Raw genomic sequence first — 12603 nt, 5'->3', positions numbered from 1 at the left:
ACAAAATGCTATTTTATTGCATTTTTTAAAGTAATATGATGAGGAAGAGAGGAAGAACCTCAGAACCATACAGCAATTTTGCTTAGATATATATAATCCATAATCTCTAACATTTTAATGTTATGTATGTTATATCATACTTCATTAAAGTGATCTGAAATGATTTCACAGCCTCTCCGGTTTTCTTTATGTAATCTTTTATTTTGTCCGAGTCCTTACAGTTTGACAAATGGATATACAGTATAATTCAGGAAATCTACCATAATAATTAGGCAGTATAATTCTCTCTTCCATCTCTGATTCAAAGATAAAGTCGACGTAGGAACAAAACAAGAAATAGTGAGAGTTTTTAATCACTCAGTCGTCATCTCAGTGATCAGATTTTAACTGTAAAAAATAAACTTAAAATTTAAGTGTAAACTGCTTTTTCCACCACATTTTTTTTATATGTATTCATTTAGAGCTGCAACAATTAGTTGGCGATTATTTTGACAAGCGATTAATCGTTTTAGTCATTCTTTAAGCAAAAATACCAAATATTAGCTGGTTACAGCTTCTCAAATGCATAGTTTTGCTGCTTTTCTCTTCTTTTGGGTTTTGGACTGTTGATCAGACAAGAACAAGACATTTGAAAATGTCCCCTTGGGCCGTGAAAAATCACAACAAGCATTTTCCACCATTATGACATTTTATAGATGAACTGAGAAAATAATCGTTGGTTGCAGTCAACAACTATATTGCATGCTGATGTGTATGATGCTGTTTAATGTCACCAAATATCCTCAGCAGAGATGAACTGATCATCTCACATACTGTATGGTGTAAAACGATTGTACGGCACTTTTAGCTGTATTCCTCGTCTATGTTTATAAACACACTTTCCATCTTTATTGCGGATGCATACACATGCAAAGACTCATCCAATCAACTTCTTAAACACCATCAATCCATCTCTCTGTCATTTCCCTCAAATACAGACTAAGATCTTCTAGCTGCCTGCCATGTGCACTATCTGTTCCTTCATTTGTGAGCTGGTCCAAGATGAAGACTCATCAGCTGCTAACTGGGAGTTATTCATGCAGACTCACATCCTGTTACACATCAGCAGAGCCAAGAGGGGCGAGATGTACACACACCATGGTACTGAGAAGAGGAAACTCTGTTTAGGAAACAGGGAACAGTGACAAATTATGGTGTACCACAGAGTAACTCTTTACTTGAGTAGTTTTAAATCAGCTGTCAAAGCTGGACCAATTACACTTGTAAAGTTGTGTTTGAGCTCAATATGTTCAACTATAGCACCTCCATGAGGCTAAATAAGGTGTTACATCATTAGGAAAAACCTCTTTCACTCTCTGTAAGGCAGAGATAGTTCTCATGGATATGATTAAAATACATATCGTACATCATAATGGACCTGTCAGACAGAGAGACAGAAAGAGAGGAGTTTGTTAAGCTGCATTTGCTCATAATCATACTCTATTTCTGTATAAATGCATAAATCTACACAGCATTAGCAGACATGACTCAGAAAACTATAAATATGAACACTTCTATCTAGCTCTGACACATGGAAGTCTTTCTCTGGTGTCTATGTTGCCGAGTCTCAGTGAACCTTTGCAGGTCTCACTGGGATCAGTTTAAACAACCGAACTCATGGGACGAACAAGCAATTTTTATGCTTTTACCAGAAACATGGAAGTCTTTGATCCTGTGTTTTCAAAGCCTGGCTCACACGGTTCGTCAACTGCGTCTTGGCGAAGGCCCGAGGATCGCTGCCAAACACACGGGCCGCTGAACTGTCGGGGGATTTGAATAAATGTTTCTGGAATCGCTGCTTCCTTGGGTGCTTGTTAAATGAATTAAACAGGAGATGATACGGTAGCTCTGCTGGTACTTAATGTATGATGCAGGAAAAGAAACAAGGACACAACAAGATAAAAAAGGATTCGAGCCGCTCTTGGTTATGTAAATGAAGAGGCAATTAATGTTGCTAGATGAAAACAGTGTATCGAATGCTGTGTTTTCTCATTGATGCTCATTTATTCATGAAATCAAAGACTACAAGAGGGATTTTCTTCATGGTTAATGAAAAAATAAACAGAATGACCATGCAAATTCTCTGTTCAAGTTAAATATCAATGCTGTAGTTCCATTTTTTAAAAGCTTAAATGCTATGACACTTGGGGAAATCCATGTGTTTATTTTCTAGATTAATTCAATATCCTCTGTGTGTTCGGTGCAGAGGTAGCTCCAGGATACGTTTAGCTTAGTTTAGCATCTTTAGCATCCATTTAGCATGCAGAGGGAAACTTCTAGCCTGGCTCCATCGAAGGTGACAACAAAGTGGTAATTTTCACACACTGTATGCATGTGTTTAACACATGTAGATGCAAAGAAGACATTGTGATTTAACAAGCAGTTGGCTTATGAAATTGAGCCATTTAAACATTAACCCAGTCACCTCACACAGCTCCAAACAGAACCCGCCTGACTCTTCAATATGTTGATGGCTTTATTGCTAATAAGATACAAGATGTAAATAAGACAGCTGGAGCTGTTGGAACCTCTTTTGGTGGAGGTTAGCTGTGTTACAGTCCCCAGTGTTTGTGCTAAGCTATGCTAACAACATCCAGGACCAATCTCTACTGATCTACTGAACACGGAGTTGAAATGACATGATTCTTCTCATGTAACTCCAGCAAACAAGGGTCCAAATATTGAAATGTTCCCTTTAAAACAACAAGTGTGATTCTGATGTTTAATGAGATGTAAATGGACCCTTATTGATTTCAGGGAAGACAGGAACAAAAAGACTGAATAACTTGCCTGTCCCTTACTATAAAGCATGATGTCAAGACTCTTCCAGTCTCAATCTGTCATCACATAATGTTCTTCAAACAAGCTTGTGGTCTATTGTTTGAGTGATTTTCACTTTGTAAACCGAACAAAAATTGTTCTTTTTTTAAGCACCATTTCAATCGATTAAAAGGTTATTATCAAATTTAGTGATGACACCCAGTTGGACTAAAATAACTAGTTATGTGGAATCTCGCCTCATTCAGTAATCAATATCACAGTTGCTGGAAACCAAATGCTTTCTTTAAAGCATCCTGGAAGTGCTGAAGAAAAGGATGCTGACGTGTGATGCATTATTGAGCAGAGTGCAAGAGATTCTTCTTAAGTTTCAGTTTTAAAAGAGCAGTGGCTTTCAAGAGTTGGAGCTGTCTGAATTTAAAGCACAGTTGGGTCTTTTTATGTTACCGTTGTGTCCCGTCTTTTGATGCCAACAATACCTATCAAGTTGGGCTGATTTTTTCATGATCAGAAATGCAGTATAATAATACACAATGAAGACATGCAGAAGACTCACACACGCAATTAAACAAATCTGCACCAGATGAGCACAGAGATGCCACCAGCCCTTGATAGCCTGCTGATCTAATTACATGGTGTAGACTACATACAGCCTAATAATACACAGAGGTGACATGATAGCCTTGTAATTTTCATCAGTACAATTCACACAGCTAAAACCAACACAGCTCTGATTTCTCACTGTTTTCTACTCTGGATAACCAGAGCTAGTAAACACAGCTGGAAAAAGAAGAAAATGGAATCTGAGAAGGTCTGTGTGATACTATATTGCTGAAATTTAGTCAGAGCTGACATATATTTGAGGTAATCAGGTGGATGAACCTGCATGTGCACAACACAGGCTCAGCAGTGAGGGTGACAAATTGCATGGAATAAATGTGTCAGACAGGTTTTTTTGTCGCCCATACTTTCTGCAAGACAACATATGATCAAATGAGTCTACACAGCACACAGTGGATGATGAGTTTGCTCTCAAAATAAGCTTCAGTTGACAATACACAATTATTATCTCCTATCTTCTGGTATGACAGATAACATTATCCATTTCTTGCTGAATTTCAGACAACAATGTTTAAAATAGACACCATTCGAAATACTTGTCTCGCATTTTCAAAAGCTAAAGCCACAGTTTAGACACAAAAACCTAAAAGTACCTTAAAGTCCCTGGCTCCAATTGACTCCCATTCAAAAAGCGACAACTTCCCTCTAGAAATACTAAGTCATTATTTTCTACGAGTCATTATATGGTCTCAATCCCTAAATTTTGGCCCTCTAATAAGTGTGCTGGTGGTCATTTTGGAAATTATTGCTCCGTTAATAAGATTTGAAGACTTATAGTAGCTTTGATGTCTGCCGTGTGGGCATTGATTGACAGCTGTGATTGGCAGTTGGCTCATAAGCTGTTCTCCGCGGCTCCAGAACTCACATTGAGTCGAACTATTATTGCAATATTTTGGTAAATTTAATGTTACTTGATTATGATACCTGCCATTTTAGCATAATTTAGCTAAAGTAGCTAACCTTAGCCATTGTGCACCACTTGGTGTTCCCAGTATGCTAGCGTTGGCCTCGGCCTGAGTGGGGTGTATTTCCAGAACATGAAAGGCATAACCCCACATTCCTTATTTGGAAGGTCCTGGCTCCAGATGGAAAACATGGCGCCAACCATAACCAGCAACTCTGGGCTTCAAACTGGCTTCAATGCAAACCAATGGGTGACATCACACCTTGCTACATCTATCTGTAAATACAGTCTATGGCTCAGACTGAAATATTTCTATTGGAGATATTAGATGGATTGGATTGATTGCTAAGTTTTGTACAGATGTTCATAATGTCTAAAGGATGAACCATCCTAACCATTTTCGTAATCTCAGGACCATCTAGTGCCAGCAGGTCAGTTTTCTCTTACCCTGGGAAATATCTCAGCATTTACTTCCCAGACAATGAATCCTAATCAAGGTGATCCCTTGACTTTTCCTCTAGTGCCAACAGCAGGTTGTGCTTTTGAATTAAATGCCTTGTATTGGATGGATTGCCATGAAATTCGGAACATACATTCATATCGATTGTTAACTTCTTCAAATCATCAGGTCAAATTTTCAATTTGTCACTTTGGTTTAAAAATACATGGAAAACTAATGACATTCCCCCAGCTTTACTTACTACTTAGTGCTAATTAGACAACATTAGCATGCTAACACACTATACTCATTGGGCGCATGTGAGCATGCTGACAGTAGCATTTAGCTCAAAGCATCACCATATCCAAGTACAACCTTGCAGAGGGCTAGAATCTAGATTTAATTAGAAAAAAAAAGAAATATACTCACATAATCTGACACTAAAACAAATTTAGGCAACAAGGATTTTGCTGACATCTACTGTATGTTGCTTGATTTAACAGTTCTGTCTTAAGTTTAACTATGTGCAAATAAGGTTTCACATTCCTCAAATAGATTCATATCACTCTAACGAACTTTGCAGTACCATGATATTTGCTCTTTGATTTTGTTTCACCATCAGCACTGCTACATGCCTCCTTGTCGTTATTCCTCATTAAAAATACAGCAGTAATAGCCTGTGTACACAAGAGGCCTGTGGCCACAATCACAAAACACAGCATCATGATGGATGGCTTGTCACAGCTGCACCGGCATTTGCTCTCAATCAGGAAAGCAATGGCAGACTCCTGTAAGCTTAAGGGGATCCTATTATGCTCATTTCCAGCTCTTTATTTTTACTCTGGGATTCCACTAGAGTAGCTTTGTATGATTCACAGTTCAAAAAACTCTTTATTTGGCTTATACTGACCCTTTATGCAGCCCCTCAGTTCAGTCTCCGTCTCTAACAAGCAGTATGAAGAGGCGTCTGCCTCTTTATATTAAAAGCTTTTAAATGACTAAATAACGGGAGACTTTTACTGTGAAGAATTTACAGGATATGAAACATGTTCCTCACCGAATTGGCAGAGCTTCATTAGCAGTGTCAAAACCGATAGAGCTATTCATTCAGTGGATCATTTAGAAATAATGCAGGGAGGAATAGTACAAGCAGAAACAGCCACAGTGATGATGATGTTTGATGAAGAGCTGCAAACAACCAGCACACTTCCAACAGGTAAACTACTTGTTTTACTTTGCCCTGCTGTGTAATGGAAAATACTCACAGTGTTCCAGCTCAACTCGAGTCATGGCTCATCGTGACTACCCTCAAAACAATGGAAATATGCCATAATGTTAGCAGAGAGGAGCAGAAAACTCATGCGCTGTGCGTGTAGCAGATGACCATATAAATAAATCTGTCACGAGCTGATGTCAGCTCGGGCTGAAAGTAGAAAAAAATGTTGGAAACTGAGCGTTCAGAGCAGTCTGAAGCCGGTGCTCACGGGGATTACTTCTATGTACATTTACCTCATTATTTGAAACTTTGGCCACATTTAACATGAACATCCAACATTGTAACATTATATATATATATATATATATATATATATCACAATTAATACTGTATATATTATATATATAAGGAAAAGCATCATGGTCCCCTTTAAAATAAATGATGAAAACTGCAAAACAACAACAGTCTAGTAATGGAACCTATGAATTCTGTTTGTGACGGAGCAGTGAGATTGATGATGCAAGTGAAAAAGCTAGAGCAGCACACCAGGGTGTGTTTGAGTTTTTGTGCAACTCCCTTTCATTAGTGTCTCCAGCATAAGTCACAATAAATGAGAGAGAAGATGAAGGAAATGACTTAGAGAAGTGGACTCATGACTGAAAGTTTAAACATTGAACTGTGGGCGAAGAAGGGAAACAAGCATCCTTATTATTTTGCATTCAACAACACTGATATGAGCTATCAATGCCCAATGGGAATTGAAGTTGTCAAAGCCTAATGTTATCAATCACTGTTTTAGCTTTATTAAAAGAATGAGGTGCTCAAACTTTACAATTGCGTACAAATACAATTTAGAATCAGAATCAATTTCATTGACCAAACTGACGGTTAAACCGACTGATATAGATATAGATATATATACACATATATATAACAAATTCAATTCTTATTCTCAGTGGTTCTCTGCATGCTTACATACAGTGCCTTAAACACTATATGGCCAGAAGTACAAAATGCACAAATTGAGGTCCATAAAGAAATGGTTTACCCAGTTTAGTGTGAATGAACTTGACTGGCCTGCACAGAGCCCTGACGTTAACCCCAACAAACACCTTTGGGATGAACTAGAGCACTGAATGAGGCGTTGCTTGATGTTGTATTAATTATTGACAACATCTAAAGACTGTGAGAGAAAACACAGGCACCCCAAGCTGACCAATTACAGCTCATGTGGTCTCCGTAGGCGCAAAAGCCCAAAGATGTAATTACATTTTTGAGGAGGTGCACGTCAGCTCAAACATATACCAAGTAGCAACGGAGGCTACGCCATCAATCCCGAACACTCACATATAAATACACTTTTACTGAGGTACAACCTCAACCTCGAGTTTCTGATGCTTGTACATCTATTAGTGGAGGTGCAGTATTTGGATCAACCCCTGCCTTTCAAGAGCCAGAAACCTCTATGTCACTGAAAGGGAAAGGGAGCACACAAATACAGACACATATAGAACAAGAAGGAAAAAAAAAAGCTTTTCAACAGTGCTGCTTAATAAATCGAGGAGACAGATCAAGGCTGGCTCTGCTATCTTGATTAACCTGCGTTGTAGTGAGCCTGCTACGAACAATAACATGTTATCTCTTGTCTTTGCAGAGCGAGCGAGAGAGAAAGATCAGGGTGATATAGTTACCAAGAACTCGTGTTTTGTTCCCTGCCTCTCATTTCCTTTTTTAGTTTTATTCTCTTTTGCAAAGGTTGTTTCCAGGTGATTTGTAGCTGCTGAGTGTTATACAGTGAGTCTGAAGGGAAGATTAAAACAATATTAACACATAAAAGCTTCACAATTTTGTATCAAGTGTTCTTCCAATGTCTGAAATTCTTTGTTCTTTAAGATTAAAATGTGCCCAGGTATGTTTTTTTCAGCCGTACTGTACAGGGGCTGAGATTGATGTGATTCAATCTGTCTGGTGATCAATGGATATTATGAATATTATTCTTTTTTTTTTTGTGAAGTTATAAAGTTAAAAAAATAACATTATTTCATTTGCTTTTGAACAAAAATATACAAAGTAATTTAATTTGTGCACTTACAGTCAGAAAATATAAACTTATAATACTTAGTGTGCCACCATAACTGTGATGCAAATATTGTCCAATACTTCACTGTCACCTTCTTGTTTACAACAAATTAATCTACAAATAATGACAAATGATGAGTCACCAAAAACACTCCTCAGAGATCTAACATCTGTCCAATCCTATTGTTTCCACTTTGCTTCCACTCCGAAGGTATAGTTTTCTAAATATTGTTAGTGATTGTTTTCTGTTTTCTCACTGGAGATACTAATTTTGGCTTCATAAAGTATGTATGCTCCCTATGTAGATATAAAGGGCTCATTCTAAGGTAATGAAAACATAATGATTATTATTTTTAGGTGATTATACACTAATTAAAACATACTTATGAATATTATATTCCATTTCTGCCTAGTTCGTTCTGCTAGATGCCACTAAATGCTACACATAGCACCTTTAATTGTGAAAACATTAAATCAACTTAATTCAACTAAACTTGTTTTGATGTTGGTTATATAACCGTATTTGCATCTAGAGTTTGGCTGTTCCCTGAGTATCATTGCAGCTCAGGTGAGATCTGAAGAACTCCTGGATCTTCTTCCACATGTGGACTTCAGCTGCTGCGTGGGACCTGGGCTCACCGCCCCACATGACTGTTGTGCCTGCGATGTAATGGATGCTGGAGCGGCAGTAGGGTCCATAAGGTGGCTCTAAGTAATGTCCCGCTCCAGGGTAACACACACTTTCAAAGTTCATCTTCCCATGACGCTTCAGTCTCTCCACCAACTCGTCCATGTGAGCCTTACTGTCCCAGTTGAGGTCGTCCTCTGCCGCCACAAAGAGAAAATGTCCCTTGGCTTTTTCAATGGGGATCAGGGTGGCCTGGTTCTCCTCTGCCAGAGGATTGTTAATAACATTCTTGACAATGCCGAACCCTGACTCAGTGGGAATCATCCTGCTCATGTCAAACAGTAACCCAGGGTGAAGTAGGCTTTTCTTATAGTAGAGGGGGAAAAGTGTGTTGGCACAGCAGCCATTAATCCACACTACAGCATCAACACCTGCCAGATAAGAGGCCATTGAAAGAGCAACATCTCCAGTTTTTGAAAGTGATAATACACCAACTCCTTTGCTGCCCACCTGTAAAAACACAAAGTGCAGATTACAAGTTACAAAAACAGACTGCACATTAGTTGCTTTTTCACTTTATCTTTTTTTATTATTTATTCTTCTATTGCACTTCATCAAGACGTCAATGGCATCTCCAGATAAGAGCAACCCTGACTGGAATAGGGATATGGGGACTCTCTCACTGAGACTGACTTGGGACAGGAGCTCAATGATTTTAGGCTCAGCCAAAAGAAGCAACATGAGTCTGCTCTCATGTGGGCCAGACACCCACAAGTGTCGGGGTCTGGTCAGGTGCAATGTCAGAGGTGGGGGCCTTAGCATGCTGAACCCTGGCTGAGTAAACAGGGATGTGAAGTGTCTCTAGTTGGGAGGGAGCTGGAGTTAGAGCAAGAGGTGGAGCAATACCAGCTACATATAGTTAGCCCTGACCGCTACACACAGCAGTGTTGAAGCAGAGAGTTATAGAGGGCTGCTTTTATGCATCTGTGTGTCACAGGAAGGGAGTCACTGACTGTTTTCTGTCCCTCAGGATTCACCAGGGAGAGTTAGCTAAGTATAGAGGCATCCGGGCTAACTTACTTTTAGAAATCAAATTTCAGAAATTCAGAGAACTCACCTTATCTAGTTTTTTTAAGAACTGCATTGCCTCCTCGAAATAATCTAGCTGGACCTCTTGAATTTTTTTCGGCATGTCATCATAGCCATACGCGGCTACAGTCAGAACCACAAATCCTCGACTGGCCAGCAGAGAGGCTCTTTTCTCTGACAAACCTCCTCCTAAAGTGTACAGATCCAACACAGCAGGGAATGGACCTTCTCCTGGATCAGAGAACACATGAGAGCACAATATTAAATACATCTTTAATGTCATGATGCATCTTCATTTTTCATATTGTGTTTACAGTATATGAACTGCCACTACTATTATTACTATTCACGAGCATGCTGGTGATGTTGAAAAGCCAGTGTGGCTAAAGAGGTATTAAGCCAGCCAATGCTATAATATTGCTTTTCTGTTTGTTTTTAATAGGGTTTTTGGACAACAATTGACTTGGTACAAAGCATAAGATTCATATATAAGCCTGTGGCTACAGAGACAGTACTTTTTAGGATAAGGTCATCAGTGGGTTTTTGTCTCTTTTCAGGAACTTTTGATAAAATATAATACTTTTTTGATAAAATAACACTGGCATTGTGCTTGAAATTTAAAAAATGAAGTTAAAGCCTGACAAAGACAACAATAGCGACAACAATGAAGCAACCAACCTGGGGGAGTAAACAGGACTCCACGAATATTCCCCTCCTTGACACGGAGCCGGGTGACCCCCTTTCCAATAAAGACCCTCTCGTTAGTCACTTCTGCCAGGATTCTGCCCTCCCCCTCCTCTTCAAGCACAGAGAACTTCACCACCTGGGGGTTTAGCGAATTGTTTTTTTGAAACCTTTTTTGCAAGGTGTCCGCCCTCATCGACCACAGCAGACCCATGGGTTCAACCCCGACGTAGCTCCCTCTGAGCGAGGGGTCTCTCTCCAGATCGACCTCCCCGCTCCCATCAGCCCTGTAGGTGGCCGAGGAGCTGAACACCACTCCTTTCTCGTCGGTCAATCTGGCCCTCATGGTGACCACCTGCCTCGACCTCAGCCCAGCCACCTTCACCTGAACGGGCTCATCGAACAAGCATTTGGCTCTCGGCAGCAGCTTCACTCTGATTTGGGAGGCCATCTCTTCTGAAACTACTGTTGTTTTCTTCACAAGGTTTGACTTTGTGCTGAGATTGTAAAAAAAAAAAAAAATTTTTAAAATAGGAAAGTTACATTATTTCAGGAGACTATCAAATAGAAATTCATTTAAGTTGACTCAAACATGTTTTTCCTTAAAAAGAGTACTTTAACTGTCAAATCCCCCAAAAGAGGCAAAACACCCCTCCCACTACACTTGGTATTAACATGCCTCTCGGGTGAGCTCTAAATACAGGTGTAAACGCACCCAAGATGCACTGAAGACCTATTGGGATCCGATCACTCAGGCCACATTCGGAGGTGGTCAGGGCTGCATGTAACCACGTTCTTTTAGTAGTGTAAACGCAATGCGTCCTGAGCCACATTGAAGGATCGCCTACTCAGCTGACGTCCTCTATTTTCCGGCAGACTAGACACAGGACCCTCCGTCCAAAGCTGTTCAACTTGTCTGATAACAGACACCCTAACCGGTTTTCCTCTTCAAATCGACAATTAGTATAATGGAGGATGATAGCTCAAACTGTAACTGTAGCTAGTTAGGGGGTAGGTGACCACTGTGGTGCATCGGCAAGAATGCAGGGATGCTGGGATGCTCTCTTCGATGGTTTATTAATACCAACAGGTAGGTATACACAGGTGTGTGTGTGGTTCTACAAACAAGAATAAACAAACAGCATTGGCTCACAGGCAGCAACACTGCTGACAGGAATCATTAATCAGTGCTAATGCTAATAAATCCTAACAGCACCTCTCATAACTCTACTTACCCTAGAGGTAAAGTGCTGTTTAGCAAGTCACTTGTATTACGTACACTTTGGTCACATGAGACCACCGCCGTCATAAGGCACTTCAATAGTAGTCATGACATCACTGTTAATCCTAACATGCCCAGCGATACAGCCGGAGTATGAATATCAGAATATGTGAGCAATTACATTTCCACCATGGCGGTAACAGCCACTGATTACATTTACTATAGCGCGTGTTAGCATGTGGCTAGCGGACTTTATGCTAATAGCTTTGATCTGAACCGAACATATTTACATCGCTAATATAAACTTAAAGGCACAGAAAGTTACGTTACACGATCCACTTTCATGTTTCTGAACGCACACATACGAGGATAGCTCGTGAGTGGCCATTATGTACAATATACACTCGACTGCAGTCTCTCTCTCTTCCGCTCTCCATGGTAACTATGAAATAAAAAAAAAACATAGCAACCGGCACTGCTTGCATTGCTAATAACAAGGGCGCTGATTTGCCGATCCCTGCTACCTACTACAACAAGGGCGCTGATTGGCCGATCCCTGCTACCTACTACAACAAGGGAGCTGATTGGATGATCCGACTACCCAACTGATTGACTCAACTACTATTATACACAAACAAACGAGTCCTTCATCACAATTAGAATAGAAATTAAACCATTAATTTTTCGCTTGTTTGTCTAAAAAATATTTTAGAGGCTAAACGTTGCTTGATAGTTTCCTCTATCTGTCAAGTTGATAACTACAGTTTTTAGTTTTGCTGCGCTGCTCGACATAATGGAGCTCAGGATTTATCAGGAGGACGGCTGCTTTACTCCAAACAGTATCAACATGCACTGGGTGTGTAACAGCTGGCCTATTGGATGTGTAGAAGAACACAGAACATTA

General features: G+C 39.8%; 1 protein-coding gene and 1 long non-coding RNA gene across 7 annotated transcripts; both read right to left on the bottom strand.

The window, feature by feature from the left end:
• Positions 1–1077: 1077 nt before the first annotated feature.
• Positions 1078–5357, bottom strand: LOC121908971. Its single transcript, XR_006099339.1, has 3 exons — positions 5211–5357; positions 1689–1799; positions 1078–1159 (listed from the first exon to the last, which is right to left on the bottom strand). It is a non-coding gene; the product is annotated as an uncharacterized LOC121908971 (long non-coding RNA).
• Positions 5358–8438: 3081 nt separating this feature from the next.
• Positions 8439–12129, bottom strand: LOC121909422 (acyl-coenzyme A thioesterase 1-like). 6 transcript variants are annotated; one of them, XM_042429972.1, is made up of 4 exons: positions 11193–12129; positions 10472–10974; positions 9822–10024; positions 8439–9214 (listed from the first exon to the last, which is right to left on the bottom strand). In XM_042429972.1, exons 2-4 carry the CDS (start codon positions 10926–10928, stop codon positions 8606–8608), a joined length of 1269 nt encoding a protein of 422 aa, XP_042285906.1. In that variant the 5' UTR covers positions 10929–10974; positions 11193–12129; the 3' UTR covers positions 8439–8605. The 6 variants fall into 6 exon arrangements, with proteins under 6 accessions (XP_042285906.1, XP_042285902.1, XP_042285907.1 ...); XM_042429968.1 differs by having other exon boundaries at positions 11713–12129; XM_042429973.1 differs by having other exon boundaries at positions 12030–12129.
• Positions 12130–12603: the final 474 nt, after the last annotated feature.

Source organism: Thunnus maccoyii, chromosome 12 (genome assembly GCF_910596095.1).
Source record: "Thunnus maccoyii chromosome 12, fThuMac1.1, whole genome shotgun sequence".
In the NCBI taxonomy this organism is placed as follows: domain Eukaryota; kingdom Metazoa; phylum Chordata; class Actinopteri; order Scombriformes; family Scombridae; genus Thunnus; species Thunnus maccoyii.
Note: the sequence above shows the minus strand (reverse complement) of the source record. Positions and strands in the feature narration are given on the sequence as shown.

Bases quoted from the DNA above. Each gene is read 5' to 3' on its own strand.
- LOC121909422 (XM_042429968.1), bottom strand. From the start codon at position 11,786: ATGACGGCGGTGGTCTCATGTGACCAAAGTGTACGTAATACAAGTGAC. The intron at 10,025-10,471 runs GTTGGTTGCTTC...TCTCTGATCCAG, and splicing joins AGTCCTGTTTACTCCCCCAG to GAGAAGGTCCATTCCCTGCT. The intron at 9,215-9,821 runs GTGAGTTCTCTG...GTGTTTTTACAG, and splicing joins TCTTAAAAAAACTAGATAAG to GTGGGCAGCAAAGGAGTTGG.